Genomic DNA, 15,321 nt, shown 5'->3' on the forward strand with positions numbered 1-15,321 from the left:
CTATTTAATACTAACTTATATCCTTAGAAGAAATGTGGGTTAAATGGGACTATTATATGATATAGCTGCCATAGGAACTACTGCTCGAAAATCAACCTTTAGTATACAAATCTTTCTTATTTCTAAAGAAATCTCAAGCAAACTCATAGTTTGTATATTTGGTGTTGTCTTATATAGTATATTCAAAAAATATTTTGGCTAAAATCTGACTATTATATAGTAAAACTGCCATAGGAACGATCGTTCGAAAATCAACCTTTAGTATACATTTTTTTTCTTTATTTCTAAAGATATCGCAACCATATCATATAATGTCCATTTGGCACTGTCTTATATATTCAGAAAAATTTTGTCGAAAATTTGACTCCAATATCGTATAGCTGTCATAGGAACGATCAGTTGAAAATTGAATACAGCGCTCTCCAAGGGTATCAAAACTTCGGCTTGCCAAGGATAACTATTCTTTCTGTCTTCTGCTTCTTTCGTGTTTTTGGGTCCTAGGTCCCAGTGACTGCCGTGACAGCGCAGCGGGAGAGCGAGTCTGTTGGCCACTTTTTCATTTTGATAAATTGGCAGCGACAATTCAGCAAGAGTTGACAATTACCAGCACATATAAGAGCTCATCTAGTGTATATTATATATGTATATATATATATGTATGTGTGTGTGTGTGTCTGTACATCTTGTATAATTAAAAGCAAGAAAAGCAGGCATGAAATTGTTTTGCTTAAATGTCTTTGACTGCCGTTGCAGTCGGTTGGTGGTCCACATTTGGACATTTGGCCATTTGGACATGATCGAATGCGAATGCACCACCACTGTAATTATGCTGCCAACTGACACCACTGTACTGTAAACGTCTCGGTGTGTGTGTGCTTTTGTGTCTGTGTGTCAAGGTTATGCTTAAATATTGTCCAGAACATTTGCACATTTTGATTTGTTGCACTTTTTTTCGGTAATGCACTGAGCGGAAATTGCATTGTAAATGCAGCCAGAAAGTATGCTATGAATAATTTAAATTGAGTTAAAAAAAATACATTTAATTGATTAAATTTACTTGATTTTATTTTGTTCAGAAATGTTTTACAAACAAAAAGCAAAGAAAATATAATTATGAAAGTTCCTGCTAACAAATTGTATTGCTTTCAAATGTCATAATATTAATTGAAAAATGTTAAAACTTAACATTTATTGAGTTCATTTAAATTAATATTTTGTTTATGAATAAATGGGCATAACAAATATTTGAAATTATTTTTATGATTATTTATTTAATTTAAAAATGTATTTTTTTATTAAAAGGATTTATAGGATTTTGGTGATTCCGGAAATGCAATAGGAGATCTTCAACATTTCGTTCAGTTGTTTTCTGAGTCAATTCTCAACAAAATCTCTTGAGATTCGTGGAAAGTACTTGACTTCCATTTTTTTCCAAAGCATTTCTAATTTAATTTTCTACTGCAATAAATTCTTTTCTCATAACATTTAGTTTTGTTTAGATTAACTAATAAGTATCTGTCACTTGGTCATCAGTGTAATCTCTTTGGCCCCCAAGATATAAAGATAAATAATGTTCTGATTAGATTACCTTATCACTAATGTAGTTATAAATTTAGAAAACTTTTGTTATTTATTTTTTGAATCGTGTATTTATTTATTGATGTCATTTAAAAAAAAAAGTAAGAACAGAATATTTACTTTTTATCTATATTATTGATTTGTATGTATATTTTCAAATCCTTGCAACAAATTTTATATCCATTATAGTATTTATGTATTTTTGTATTTATTTTGTATTAATTTAAAATTTATATTTATATAATTTTAATTCATAGTTTTATTTTAGATACTTGAATACAGTATTGTCTGCTGCTCGTACTAGTGCTTTAATAAATAAATAAATAATTTTGTTAATTAGTTTAATAAATTTTTTCTAAGCTGTGGAACTTTAAATTTAATTCAATTAGCAATTTCGACGAGTGTTAAATCTTCAAAAATCTAACAGACAGTAAAAATGCCGCATGCTGTCCTACAACGGTGCACGTGGTAACCGAAAAGAAGACACAAATACACAGACACACACACACACACACACACAGACACAGAATGCAAGCCTCTGCAGCAGAGCAGCGTCGACTGCGACGCAGACGCAGCGATAAGATAAAATGTGTGATGACAAAAAGCACCCAAAGCGAACGACGAAACCAACGACGACGAATACGAAGGACGCCGAAGCGCAGTCGCTGCTGCAGTCAACGTCGACGTCGTGTTTTGGGCGCTTATAAAAGCCGTTGTCTCGGCAAGAACGAACATCACAAAACAGCGAAGCGCGTTGCCGAGCACACGAAATAGAGACCAGAGTCGGAGTCAAAATCTGAAACAGAAACAGAATCAAAATCAGAGTTAAACAACGGTAAAGTGCAACAATAACAAAGTGTGTGTGTTTGTGAGTGCATTTGTATTTGTGTTAAGAGTTTCCGTTACAGAAATAATGCCACAATTTCGAAAACACATTTGGAAAAGCGACTAAAACACAAGTTGCAAGTAACGAGCACAGTTTCTCAAAAGCCCAAGAACAAGAGAATATAAATATGAATAAGACCATGAATAAGAAATAGAATGAGCGTGAGGTTGATGTTGAGAAAATGTCCAGAAAAAAAAAAATAGTTCGGTAGTTTTCCACAGTCAAGTGGACTGACAGTTTTGTAAGGAAGCACGCCTACCTGCTGGCCACGCCCACCACTTTTGTGGCAGCCTCAATGTGAAGAGGCGAGCAGCTTAACAAGTGCAAGTAATGCTGCTTTTGTAATGAATTCATTCAAACTGTTGCCCAAAGTTTTCAGCATAAAGTTGCCAAACAAAAATACTCAAGGATCCAAGTCCTGTCTGTCCGTCTGTCAGTTTGTCCGTCTGTCGGTTTGTCTGGTCAGCCGTTTCATTCATGCGCCGCAGGCCTAAAACATTATCTCTTCTTTTCTGCTCTCTTCTCTTTGCTCTTGTCTCTTCTCTTGTCTGTTCGCTGTTGTTGTCCCACTAAATTAAATGTAAATTAATGCAAATTACACAAATTACTGCGGGGCCACACAGTACAACAAGAGTGTAATACAACAACAACTGCAACTGCTACAGTTGCAACTGCAACATCAACTGAATGCAACTCGCAGTTTTCCATTCAGTCCCACAACGTTGACAGATAAAAGACAGTCGCATTTTCTCTATTATTTTAAATTGGCTGCGCAAATTTGCGGCATCGCAAAAACTAATTAGTGTCCATTGTAAATTGTGCCACACAAAAAGTTGAATTGCAATCAGAATCAGTAAAAGTAGAAAGATAGAGCTGATCCTACAGAGAATTAAATGCTTTGCTTCTCAGTCGGAAAAGTGTAGAAACTGAATGATATTTGATATTCTCATCATAAATCAGTACTTTCAATTAATTAACTCATGGTGAGGAACACTCAGAAGTAAAAATAAAAGCAAATCTCTAGAGAGTTTTATTGACAATTTTAAATGTTCTTTTTGATAAAATAAACCTAAAATTAATAATTTGGTCAAAACTGAAAATATATTTATGGCAGTCTTTCAATTTTCTTTAAAATGTCTAGAGACTATTTGAACATAACTGATATTTTCAGAAATATTAGAGATTTCTGACCTAGATTCGGCATCACTAAAATATAATATATACATATATATTTTTTTTCTTTAATTAAATTTTATTTTATTTAACGTAAGCAGCTGATGAAAAGTAATTAAAAATATATTAAAGTATTTTATTCTTTTTTTATTCAATTTGAAAATAAAAATAATTAATTTTTTAAATTTTTGAGCACTATGACAATTCTTTACAATTTCTTTACCTAGAAATTTCCAGAATATGCCTAAACAAATTGTCCGATTCAGAAATCTTGAAAACTAGTTGATGCAAATTAAGTATACGCCTTGTATGCTCAACAAACACTTTAGTTGTGACACAATCTCAACTTTTAATGGCCTGGTAAAAGAGCAGTTTACTCAAGCTCTTCCGAAATGTCAATTAAAATTTTTATGGCCTAATATTGGCCTAATAATTATAGCATGGAAGATGAATGTTGATGGGCAGCGGGCCATAAAAGTGACAACAAAAATTGGCAACATTATTTTCGTTATTAGAAACTGCAGTGAGTCTGGGACTGGGCCTAATTAACGAGGCGGCTGTCATTGACTATCCATGACTATGATGTGGTTACTCCTGCAGAAAGCCACAACCACTGCCAAAGCCATTTTGTGGCTTGGTGCGAGTGGTTTTTATGCACTGAGATCTCGGATAGAGTATTGATATTGGTAATTAATGCGCGACTTGTCACAATTTCCCCCCTCAAACATAATGAACTGGATCAGAGAATGGGGAAATTTGTAGCGGAAAATGCGTAAATATTAATGAAAACATTTAATTGGCAACAGCGACAAAACAAATTTTGAACGTCGCACGTTAATTTATTTCAATGACGACCGCACCACGTGGCGTATGCGTAATGTGAGGATTTAACTGCAAAGCGAATTCAATTTGCACGCATATTTAATTATTTATTTCACATATCGGATATATCTCGCTTCAATGAGTAGATTCATATATATACACGTATGTGGATAAAATGCGCAACGGTCTATTAAAAGGCTTTAAATTTCATTTTCAATTTCCTTCACGCGCATCGCATTGGAATGCAAATGAAAGGCGACTCCATTGACGACATATTTTACCTTAATTCCATTTGTTAAAGTGATTCACAAAAAACGAAATGGAAAACTGATTCGCTTCTCGTTATAAATTAAAATAAAAAAGAAACGCTTCAAATGGAATTTTCGATTTTTTTACTTGCCTGACTTTGCGCTCTTTATGTTGCATTCAATAACTGACATGTGTGATCAGTTGTTTACTTTGATACCTCATATGAATTATAAATATTTTTGTAAGAATTGCAAAGGCAAAGAAAAAAAACTAAGAATTCATTTAAAATATATTTAACTTAGCATGAAAAATAAAAAAAACATTAATTAGGAAACTCAACCAAGTTAAACATTCAGAGAACAACATTTCGGAAATTGAAATGAAACAAAAATATTCAGTGTACTAGTTAGGAAACTGTAGTCCTATCTTTTGATAATGTTTATAAAGAAATAAGAAACATATTCCGAATACGAAAAGACTGACCAATCTTTTATGTCTCTACTAAAATCTTGTGAAACTTATATTTTATTAGATTGAGACTTTTGTTTATAAGTCATTTATCTAACTTAATTTCTAATTAACATCATCAATATTTATTTGAAAGCAGTTATAAATATTTAACATACTTATTAATACAGTTGTCGTAAAAATGAAATATCTAATGATATTTAGTCTCAAACATTAATTCTTATTAATGATACACTAAAATACAGAGTTGAATTTAATATGATGATGAACTTAATAATATTAAATAGCTTAGCACTTGGTTAGTTTTCTGGACAAGTCAATTTTGAAATTGTTTTAAGAGCAAGACAAAAAAAAAATGTTTAAACAGCTGCAGCTAAAATAATTTAATTTAATTTAATTTGTCAAGTTGCATTATTAAAAAAGCAAATAATATTTTGCTTGCTGGCCATTGAAAATGTCTTTGGCTGTTATGGCCATTGCTTTCAATTTGGCTTGCAGCCCAAGTCATCAGCTAGCAGGCATCGGCAGCAGCATCAACTCACCTGCAGAATCCGCATACGTATTCCCATCCTCATTCCCATTCGCATCCTCATTCCCATCTTCATCCTCATCCGCTTCCGTATCTGCGGCATGTCGTTATTGTTGTCGTTGTCGTTTTTGTTGTCATCATGTTCATTGCATTTCGTTTTCCACTTGACATCCTGGCTGCAATTTCCTTGTTGTGAAATTATGCTTTGCCTTTTGCCGTGCGATGAGATGATAAACACAACAACAACCACAACAATATCTGAAGGCTGTCAGTTGATTCGCTGCCTTGGCCAAAAGTAAACTAAAGTAAATAGTTTCCGAATGAAGCCCTTGGCCATTCTCAGCTCACACACACACAACCACTCACACACACAACCACCCACACCGATTAACGGTATGCCGAACAAAAGACGAGGCGGTTCTTCAAAGCTGGCAATGACCGTGCCACATGTGTGATGAGAGGCGGCACAGTTGCTTTGCCACAAGCCAAACCTTTGGCATATTTACTCTGATTTAACGTGCCGCCTCTGACCTCGTTGCCTGTTTTAAGACCCTGTACTTGCAATGCACATAGAGTCTATTGAGTTTGTAAAAAAAAATTCTAAAAGTATATATATTAGGATAGATATATTACGAAAAAAAAAAAAACAACCCTAATTCGTAATTTACGTTCAATTCTAAAATCTTTTCACCAAGAAACCAAAGCTTTAAATCAATTCCAATTTAAATTTTTTGTGTTTTTAGTCCTTGCAGGGTCGAAAAATTTGTTTTAAAGTCAATTGGTCCTTTGAATTTATGAAAATACTTCTAAAAACTCTAAAGATATGCTAAAAATAACATGATAAAAGTAAACAAAAAATGCATATTTCAGCGTTTTTTGCTTCTGCGTCTGGCTGGCGCCCAAACTGCTTGTATTTAGTTATAGTAAATTCGCTGAAGATTGGCACCTAAACATTCGAGTGCTTCTGCGACTCTCTGGCACCACTTACAAAAAACATAACTAATAAGCAGAATTTAAAAATATATTTCAGTAGATATATTTCGTCTACGATTCAGGCGACCCGAGATCTGGCTGTCCAAAAAGGATTGTCACTTTTATTTATTTTAATAGGTCATTCAATATATTTTTTTTAATAATATAACATAATATCAATATATTTTTATATTTGGTCTTTAAGAGAATAGGCACAGAGTCTTTTAAAGTCGGGTTCTATTGACTGTAGTTATTGCTACTAGTTTCTGTTTGCTTTTGATTGAAGGTTAAATGAGCCATGGTTCGGAAGGCTGACAGACGATTTTTCCCCACACTTTCTTCCCTCAATCTTTCAAGCTGCTCATCGAGCTTTTGCATTTGCATTACGCGCATCCTTTGTGCATCCTTAGACAGTTTTATTTTATTTCCTTTAGCTGAATTAGCTGTCATAAACTAGCACAAAGGGGCGGGTTAAAGACGGGTTAAAGACGGGTTAAAGACGGTTTAAAGCAGTCAAGCTGAGCAAACCAGTTACGTTTTCTTGTCCATTCACTTTTACGAGTCATCAGGGGGTTAACATTAAGCTGACTGTCACGCCCATTTTAGTGTTGCCGCCTCTAATTGAGTGCACTTTAAATTCGAAAGAATTTGCACATTCTATGCATTTCTTGGCCATTTTTATTTATTATTCCTCTGTCTTTCTCTTGTGTGTTTTATCTTATGCGAGTATCCAATTTTCTATTTTCCATATTCCGCAGCTGTCAACGAGAAAGCCAGCGAAATAAAAGTAAAACTAAAATAATACTAATAAAAATAAAGCCAACAATAATACAAAATGTCCATCTCCGATTTTCGCAAGAAGAAGCTGTTGTTTCTGTTCAATGTGTTCTTTGGTAAGTACAACTTGAGTTACCGTATATATATTAATATTTTTGAATCTCACCTGGAGAAGAACTGCTGATAGAGAAGCGGAAAGCATTGAGGAAATGAAAAAGAGAAAATATATTATTATATTTTGCATATAGAAGAAAATTTTCTTTCAGTATATAAAAAAAATTAATAATTTCCAATATATAAAATAGTAGAATGTATATTTAAAATGCAGTTAGCTATGCAATTGTACAATTATTTAATTCGTGAAGAGAACAACGAGATAATATTTTAAGTGCAACCTCAAAATGCAATTCAATTTGCCAACCTTCTTTGCATACGTTGCGTATACTTGATGTGTGCTGAGTTGCAAATATTTCCATATGCTCAGTTCAGTTCAGTTCAGTTTCGGCTTCCATTAGGAAAATGCTGTGTACTTTAAAACCATTTAGTTGTAAACTTTATGCCAATTGTGGCAAGTTAAACAAAACAGCAAATGCTGCAGTTGCCGCTGAAAAGTAGGCAACACTTTTTGCAACTCACTTCAGCAACGAAAGGTTAAGTGTAATACGATTATGACTAATTGAGGAGCACCATGGTAAACAGTAAATAAGCGCTAAGGTGACTTGGCTTCTGACTGTTGGCTATTGGCTGTTGGCCATTTGCCACACTTGGCAACAGCTGCTGCCGCTGTTGGGACCATAAAACGCAAGTGCCAAATACTTGACACTGAAATTTAAAGTGGTCATTTGCACACCGTTGTCGTTGTGTTTGTAGTCGTTAACACGCCCACTTTTAAATGGCCAGATGCCAAAGAATAGACGACAAATTCGAGTAGGCATCAAAATCAGCTGAATATGCAAAAAGGAAGTGGAATTTAGTGCCATCTGCACCATGAGTTCCGTTTTATCTTTCACTTCTATTAATGTGCATCCATCTATTATATTTTTTGTTCTCTTTCGGGCTTTTGTTGACAAATAACCAACTGACCAACAACTGGACACAACATGCAAACAACGCAATTCACGCTAAATGCGCATTGTCGAATTTGGCCAACAGATGTGAACCAAAGCGGCGAAATTGACGTTAAGGACTTCGAGCTGGCCATCGAGGTAAGTGCGAATAGCGCAAAAATATAAAACCCAAAAGCTGAAACAGAGCTGCAATAAAGTTGGTCAAGTAATTGCATTGACAAAATTAATATAGAAATCACATTTATTACTTTGCACAAAATAAAAAATATTTGATTGTTTTGTATTTCAACTTATAAATAATATTACCAATAATGAATAGTTTTAAAAATACATTTAAAATTTGGACATAACCAAAAAATACTGGAAAACTTAAACTTAGTTAAAATACAGTTAGCCAAATAACTGTTTTGACAACGAATACACATACTTTATTTTGAAAAAAAAAAAAAAATAGAATATGAAAAAATTTATTTCGTGCTTTGAATTTATGTTTTAAAATATAATTTCAAGTTTTTAAAATTATTAAAAATTAATAAGGTCAAAACACAAAAATACTGGAAATCTTAAACTTAGTTAAGATACATTTAGCAAAATAATTGTTTAAACAAAAAAATATAAAAACCACATTCTTTTAAAAAAAAAAAACATTAAAAAAAATTTATTTCTTTTTTTGAATTTATATTTTAAAATATATATCCAAGTCTTTAAAGTTATTACAAATTAATAAGGACGAACCAAATTATGCGGGAAGCTCCAAAAATAGTTAAAAAACAGCTAGTTAAGTATTTGTTTTAACAAAATAAATAGTTTACTTATTTTATTATTATTATTATTTGTTTAAAATATACATTAAATAAGAGTACATATATTACTATATCTCGGCTCCTTTAATAAACTTTAAGTTTCTAAACATTTTTTAACATACATAAAAACTTAAGCCTAGCTGTAGACATCAAAAACAATTTATATCGATTTATAGTTAAAATATCTAATTTCATATATTGAAACTTGTCTTTGTCTGGTATAGCCTGTCTATATCTGCACGTTGATTAAATTTATCATTTCTTACACATATGTGCATTTTTTCTACCTTGTCAAAACAATTACTTGCCTAACTGTATATGCCAAAACAATAGTGCAAAATTGTTGTTGCAATGAAATTCAGTAAATGCTGCCTGATAAATATGGAAAGCAACCAACAGCTGAGACAACAACAGCAACAACAACAGTAATAACAAAAACAGCCACAACAATAACAACAACGATTTGCAACATTTTGAATGGTGCAAAGTTGCAATGGCATTTTTTTTTGGCAGTCTGTTGATTTTGTATGGAATTCTCTCTGTTTATTGTCTGTTGTTTTCTGCATGACTGTTGCCAATTCGCATTTTGTTTATTCAACTCGTAACTGATAACTCAATTTATGTGACCATTTCGTGTTGTTGTTGCATCTGTGTTGTTGCAGCGCGTCTGCAAACTGCGCGGTTGGGAAAAGGACACGCCAAAGAACAAGGAGACTTACGATGTCATGATGGAAATTTGGACTGGACTGCGATCGAAGGCGGACAAGGATAACGATGGCCAGGTGAGCTGACATGCTATACCACGATTTATATGAGTGTGTTGTGTGTGTGTGTGTGTGTGTGTGTGTGTGTGTGTGTGTGTGTGTGTGTGTGTGTGTATGATACACAGTGTGTGTATGTGTGCCATATAAAACAAGTATGAGCGCTACAGTTGATCTGCTCGACTGTTAAATGCCCAGTATCTAAACAAATAGACTCCTATAAAATAATAAAAAAAATATCAGAAATTAACCTTTGATTTGTCAAAAGTCATCTATATTTTATGGCATTAATCATAATTAAAAAAAAAATTATGCTAAGCTAAAATGGGTTAATTTGTCCAATATATTTGGAATATGTTAGATAGAAAAATCAACGTATTTTTTTTTTTTTTTTTTTTAATAAATTGGATTTCTTTATATTTCAAAAATGTTATTTTAAATGCTTCGTAAATGTTAAAAACACTTTAAAGGGTAATTTTATTTTAAATTAATAATTATTTCCGATAATTAGACATTTTACTAACTAATATAGCGATTTAAAAAATGACGCGGATTTCTAAAACGAGGTTAATATTTTATTTTGAGTGCAATAAAGAAGTATTGATATTCAATGTGGTAACTCCAACTCATATAGTGTCCAAGATCTGTCACAAACACTTTTTAGGGTAATTTTTTTTTAAATTAATAATTATTTCAAATAAATAGACATTTAGCTAACTAATATAGCGATTTAAAAAAGGACGCGGATTTCTAAGACGAGGTTAATATTTTATTTTGAGTGCAATAAAGGGGTATTGATATTCAATTTGCTAACTCCAACTCTTGTAGTGACCAAGATCTGTCACAAACTTAACAGCCTGTGTAGCCTTTGGTTACTGGGCTAAAAAGGACAACTGCTTATCAAGTGCTTCGTTTTTGGGATTTTGCAGCTCTCAGTTTGAATGGCTTCATTGTCAGTGGCAACAGTGCTGAAATCTATGGACTGCACTCGATGCCATTGTGACAGCAGTTGACAAGTGTGTCTCACTAACACATGCACACAAAAGACACACACATAGAACAAATATATATATATATCTATACACAATGTGCATGTGTATGTGTTGTAACGACAAACATTACAAAGTCGGTCGCATACTGCACAAAAAATGCTCATAAATTTGCTTTTTTATTCGAGTGGAGTGTGTGTAGTTGTAGAGCAGGAGAAAGAGGCAGAGAAGAGTGAGAAGAGGAGGACAGGGAAGAGTAAGCAAATTCTACGGCACGACAACAATGGACGGAAATTGAATTGTGAATTATTTGAGCAATGCAGTTTCAGTTCCGGGCCACGACTTGAGTTAGTTTTCTAGGCCGTTGCTCATTACAAAAAAGACAAAGTTGATTCGGTTTTGCGTTTGTGCAACCGCTGGGATTATCTGTGGCATAATCAGTCTACACTCAGAGAAAAACCGATCCACATTTCACACTGTAAATCAGAAATGCAGCTTTGATTTGTCTCCAAGTAGAAAATAAATTCATAGAAAATGTGAATATTATTTTTCAAATGTAAATCATATTTCAAAAGATCGACACTTATTTTCTAAAAGCAAAATTGTAGGATACATATTTCTTAAGCCTAAAATTTTATTAAACAATTTTTAACAATAATAATATTCTAATATAAGAAGAGAACATGCAAATTTTTATTAAGAATAAGAAAATCATTTCAAATTTTTAAAGTTTCTTATTCAGCTGTTTTTCAGAAATGTAAACCAAACACTTCAAAATAAAAAATGTTCTTTTTAGAAGCTTAAATCAATTTTATGGTACTTGGCAAATCTATATATATATAAAGATTTTTGTCCTGACTCACTCACTGACTGATCATTCCACAGCCCAAACCATAAGACCTACTAGGTTGAAATTTTCACACAGTATAGCTGAGACAATAATTTACAAAATTTCAAAATTTTTATACACATAACTTAAAAGTTTCAAAATTAGCATAAGCAATTATAAATTTAATCTTTAAATATATTGCTTTTTTATGAAAAGGATATTTTGTTTCATACTTGAGTACAGTGTTATTTTTTTGAGTGTATATCAGCACAAATGAAATAATCTAGTTAAGAGCCAGTTGAGATGCTCACAAATTCACTGCGTAACATTCAGGTGTCTGTTCCTTCAATGTGGCACTTTCACTGTTGCATGTTGCAAGTTGCAAGTTGCAGTTTTCAGTAGTGGCCGCACTTTGATTGTGACACAGATAGCCGCAAAGTTTTTGGCTTTTAGCCAGCTACTTGACGAAGTTAGCTGCAAATAAGCTAAAGTCAACTGTTTGTGGCCTTTGTGCAGTTTTTGGCTTTGTGCTTGCCCGACTTGGATTTATTGTTGTTGCCTTTACTCACTTTATGGCACAATGCGGACAGCAACAATGCAACCCCAACCACAATTATAACAACAAACAAACATAAACAGGGCCAACAAAGACACGACACGGTCAAGGATATGCGGCCTATTTGGCATTTCAATTTGGCAACGCGTAGCATTTAGATGCAATAAATATAAAAAATATGCAGTTAGTTCGCATCGAGGGTGTTGCTGCTTATGTTTGTGCTTGTGTTGTGGTTGTGGTGGTGGTGTTGTTGTTGCCTCTCTAGTCATTGCGGTGCTTTCGATTGCCAATGCAATTGATGGCACTGGCCGCACATTGTTTAGTGCTTTTGCTTATTTATGGCCACATTCAAACGGAGCCAACTACCCCGCCACAAAGACATCTGGCTCACAGTCTTTGGCCCAAAATTAACGTGGAGTCAACTGCGAGGTTAAGTGAAGCGGCTGCTGGTCAGCGTTGCCAATTTAGCTAATTTATAGCCATCGCATTAAATTGAGAAGTAAAATATAACAATATTGCAAATAAAAAAATGAACATTCTAAAATTTCATAATATGATAGCACTTTTAATTAATGGAATATTGTACATATACCAAAACACTTCAATATTCATACTGCTTAAAGTTATTATGACAATTGCTGCAAAAAAAAATTGTCTTAAGTACGAGAGATTTTCTTCAGATTTACAAAAAAAAACAGGTGCAATAAATTTAATTCAGATTTCATGCAAATAAAACTTTTCTGCCTTAGAGTTCGGCTGCAAAATAATCAGTGAATAAATAAATCAGTCAGTCAGTCAGGACAACGAGTTTAACATATATATATTTGATAGATTATTAGCCTCATATAATCTCGTATTCAACTAGAAAAAGAATTTATTGTTTAATTCAAAACAGTTTAGAATTTTTTAAATTTCTCAGAAAATACTTTGACATTTAAAAGCAACCAAATTTGGATTAAGCATCAGCTAAAATTTGAATTGCGTTGCTTTTGGGAGATTTATTTTTAGAGATTTTTTGAATTTGCTTAAAAAAATTTATATATTTTCTTATTCAACTAGAAAAAGAATTTATTGTTTAATTCAAAACAATTTAGAATTTTTAAAATTTCTCAGCAAATATTTTGATATTTAAAAGCAACCAAATTTGGATTTAGCAACAGCTAAAATTTGCATTGCGTTGCTTTTGGGAGATTTATTTTTAGAGAATTTTGAATATGCCTAAAAAAATGAGCTTAAATAATATTTTATAGCCAGCATTTAGTATAATTCAATATAAGTCTAAATTTTATATAAGTCTAAATTTTATATCAGTCTAAATTTAAATATAAACAAAACAATATTGAAAAACAATTGAGTACAGTTTTAGAAACAGATTTGTAGCCGTTTTAAATTTTATTAGTTTATTAGCTATTTCTGGCTTTTTTTTTTAAGCTATTTTAGTCGCTGAAGAGTTGGCAACACTGCAGTTGGGTCAAGTGGCTTTGGCTTGTTCAATTTGGTCAAGGCGTCGATTGCTGATGTTGCGGTAATTGCCGTTGTTTTGGCCTGGCCAAAAGGAAAAAAAAATGCGCATAATGTGTTGGTCGCATAAATTACAACCAGCATTCACCTACTATCTTTTACCACCTCACACCAGTCTACACCACCTCACACCACCTCACACCAGCTCACACCACCTCATACCACCTACACTGCCATTATGATGTTTTATGAGCCATCTACGAATACTTTGCGGCTAGACGCTTTATGTGATTTCCAACGCATTTTGGGCGTAACGCATTAATCAGATGCTTTTTACCCGCTTTCTTCTGCTTTCTGCTTTTCCCTGTCTCTCTTAACTTTTCTTTGACTCAATTCGTATCTGCAGGTCAGCGTGGATGAGTGGTGCAACATGTGGGACGCCTATGCCAAGGATCCCAGCAGTGTGATGGATTGGCAGAATGCGTACATGAATTTCATGTTCGATTTGGAGGATGCTTCCCATGATGGCGGCATCGATGTGACGGAATTTACGCTCGTCTGCTCCAGCTATGGCGTTGACAAGAAGGAGTGCGAGGAGGCATTCACCAAAATGGCCCAAGGACAGAGCGATGTGACACGGGAACAGTTTGCCGCCTTGTGGAAGGAATACTTTGCTGCCGAGGATGCGAATGCGCCTGGCAACTTCATTTTTGGCAAGACCGCATTCTAACTGCTGTATCGAAATGATAATGATAATGATGATAATGATAATGCCTGACTTGGTTTGGTGGTTTAACTCTAGTATTTAAAATGTACATTCTAATTTACTCGCTAAATTCCAGACCAGTTAAAATATAAAGAAAGAGAGTCTTCAACTTTGTTGTTAATTAAATGTTGTCAATTGTAATTCAACCTTTTGCCCAATTCAATGTTCTAATTTCGTAGCCTAATTTGTTAAATGAATAATGAAAAATGAAAATGTCTCTATTTATCTTTTATATACTAAACACAAGTATAAGCTCTATTTAGATTTGTGTAATCGAATGCATATTGTTGATGCGTAAATAATTCAATTAAACCAATTAAAATGTCAAATTGTTTTGTGTGTGTAGTTCTAGTTTTATCGTCGCATCTCTGGCGTTCAAAAATATAAATGTAAAGTGTTCCAACAAATAAATGCTCAACATCTACAACAACAATCTGCTTTATTTGCATATTGTGGGGAAAGTCGTCTTTACTTGTTGCTGTTACAGAAGGGAGAGGGGGCGGGGCGTATCTAGTTATTTAAATCCTTGTGGCAACCGCAGTTTATGCAGCCCGATAAAATCAGCAATTGGCTGGCAATTTATGAAAATTATAATTCTGCTTGGGGCTACAAATAACCTTCGGTTCTACTACAGC

At 33.4% G+C, this 15,321-nt stretch overlaps 1 protein-coding gene across 1 annotated transcript; it reads left to right on the top strand.

Moving 5' to 3' along the window:
• Positions 1-2,314: 2,314 nt before the first annotated feature.
• LOC117791733 (calexcitin-2) lies at positions 2,315-15,119 on the top strand. The gene is made up of 5 exons (XM_034631601.1): positions 2,315-2,413; positions 7,436-7,570; positions 8,607-8,659; positions 9,987-10,106; positions 14,327-15,119. Exons 2-5 carry the CDS (start codon positions 7,513-7,515, stop codon positions 14,648-14,650), a joined length of 555 nt encoding a protein of 184 aa, XP_034487492.1. The 5' UTR covers positions 2,315-2,413; positions 7,436-7,512; the 3' UTR covers positions 14,651-15,119.
• The last annotated feature ends 202 nt before the right edge of the window (positions 15,120-15,321 follow it).

The sequence above is a fragment of the Drosophila innubila genome (genome assembly GCF_004354385.1).
Source record: "Drosophila innubila isolate TH190305 chromosome 3R unlocalized genomic scaffold, UK_Dinn_1.0 2_E_3R, whole genome shotgun sequence".
Lineage (NCBI taxonomy): Eukaryota > Metazoa > Arthropoda > Insecta > Diptera > Drosophilidae > Drosophila > Drosophila innubila.

What these genes read in the sequence shown, in the direction of transcription:
- LOC117791733 (XM_034631601.1), top strand. Translation starts at nt 7,513, where the DNA reads ATGTCCATCTCCGATTTTCGCAAGAAGAAGCTGTTGTTTCTGTTCAAT. An exon ending in TCTGTTCAATGTGTTCTTTG is followed by an intron (nt 7,571 to 8,606) that starts GTAAGTACAACT and finishes TTTGGCCAACAG; the next exon opens with ATGTGAACCAAAGCGGCGAA. An exon ending in ACAAGGATAACGATGGCCAG is followed by an intron (nt 10,107 to 14,326) that starts GTGAGCTGACAT and finishes TCGTATCTGCAG; the next exon opens with GTCAGCGTGGATGAGTGGTG.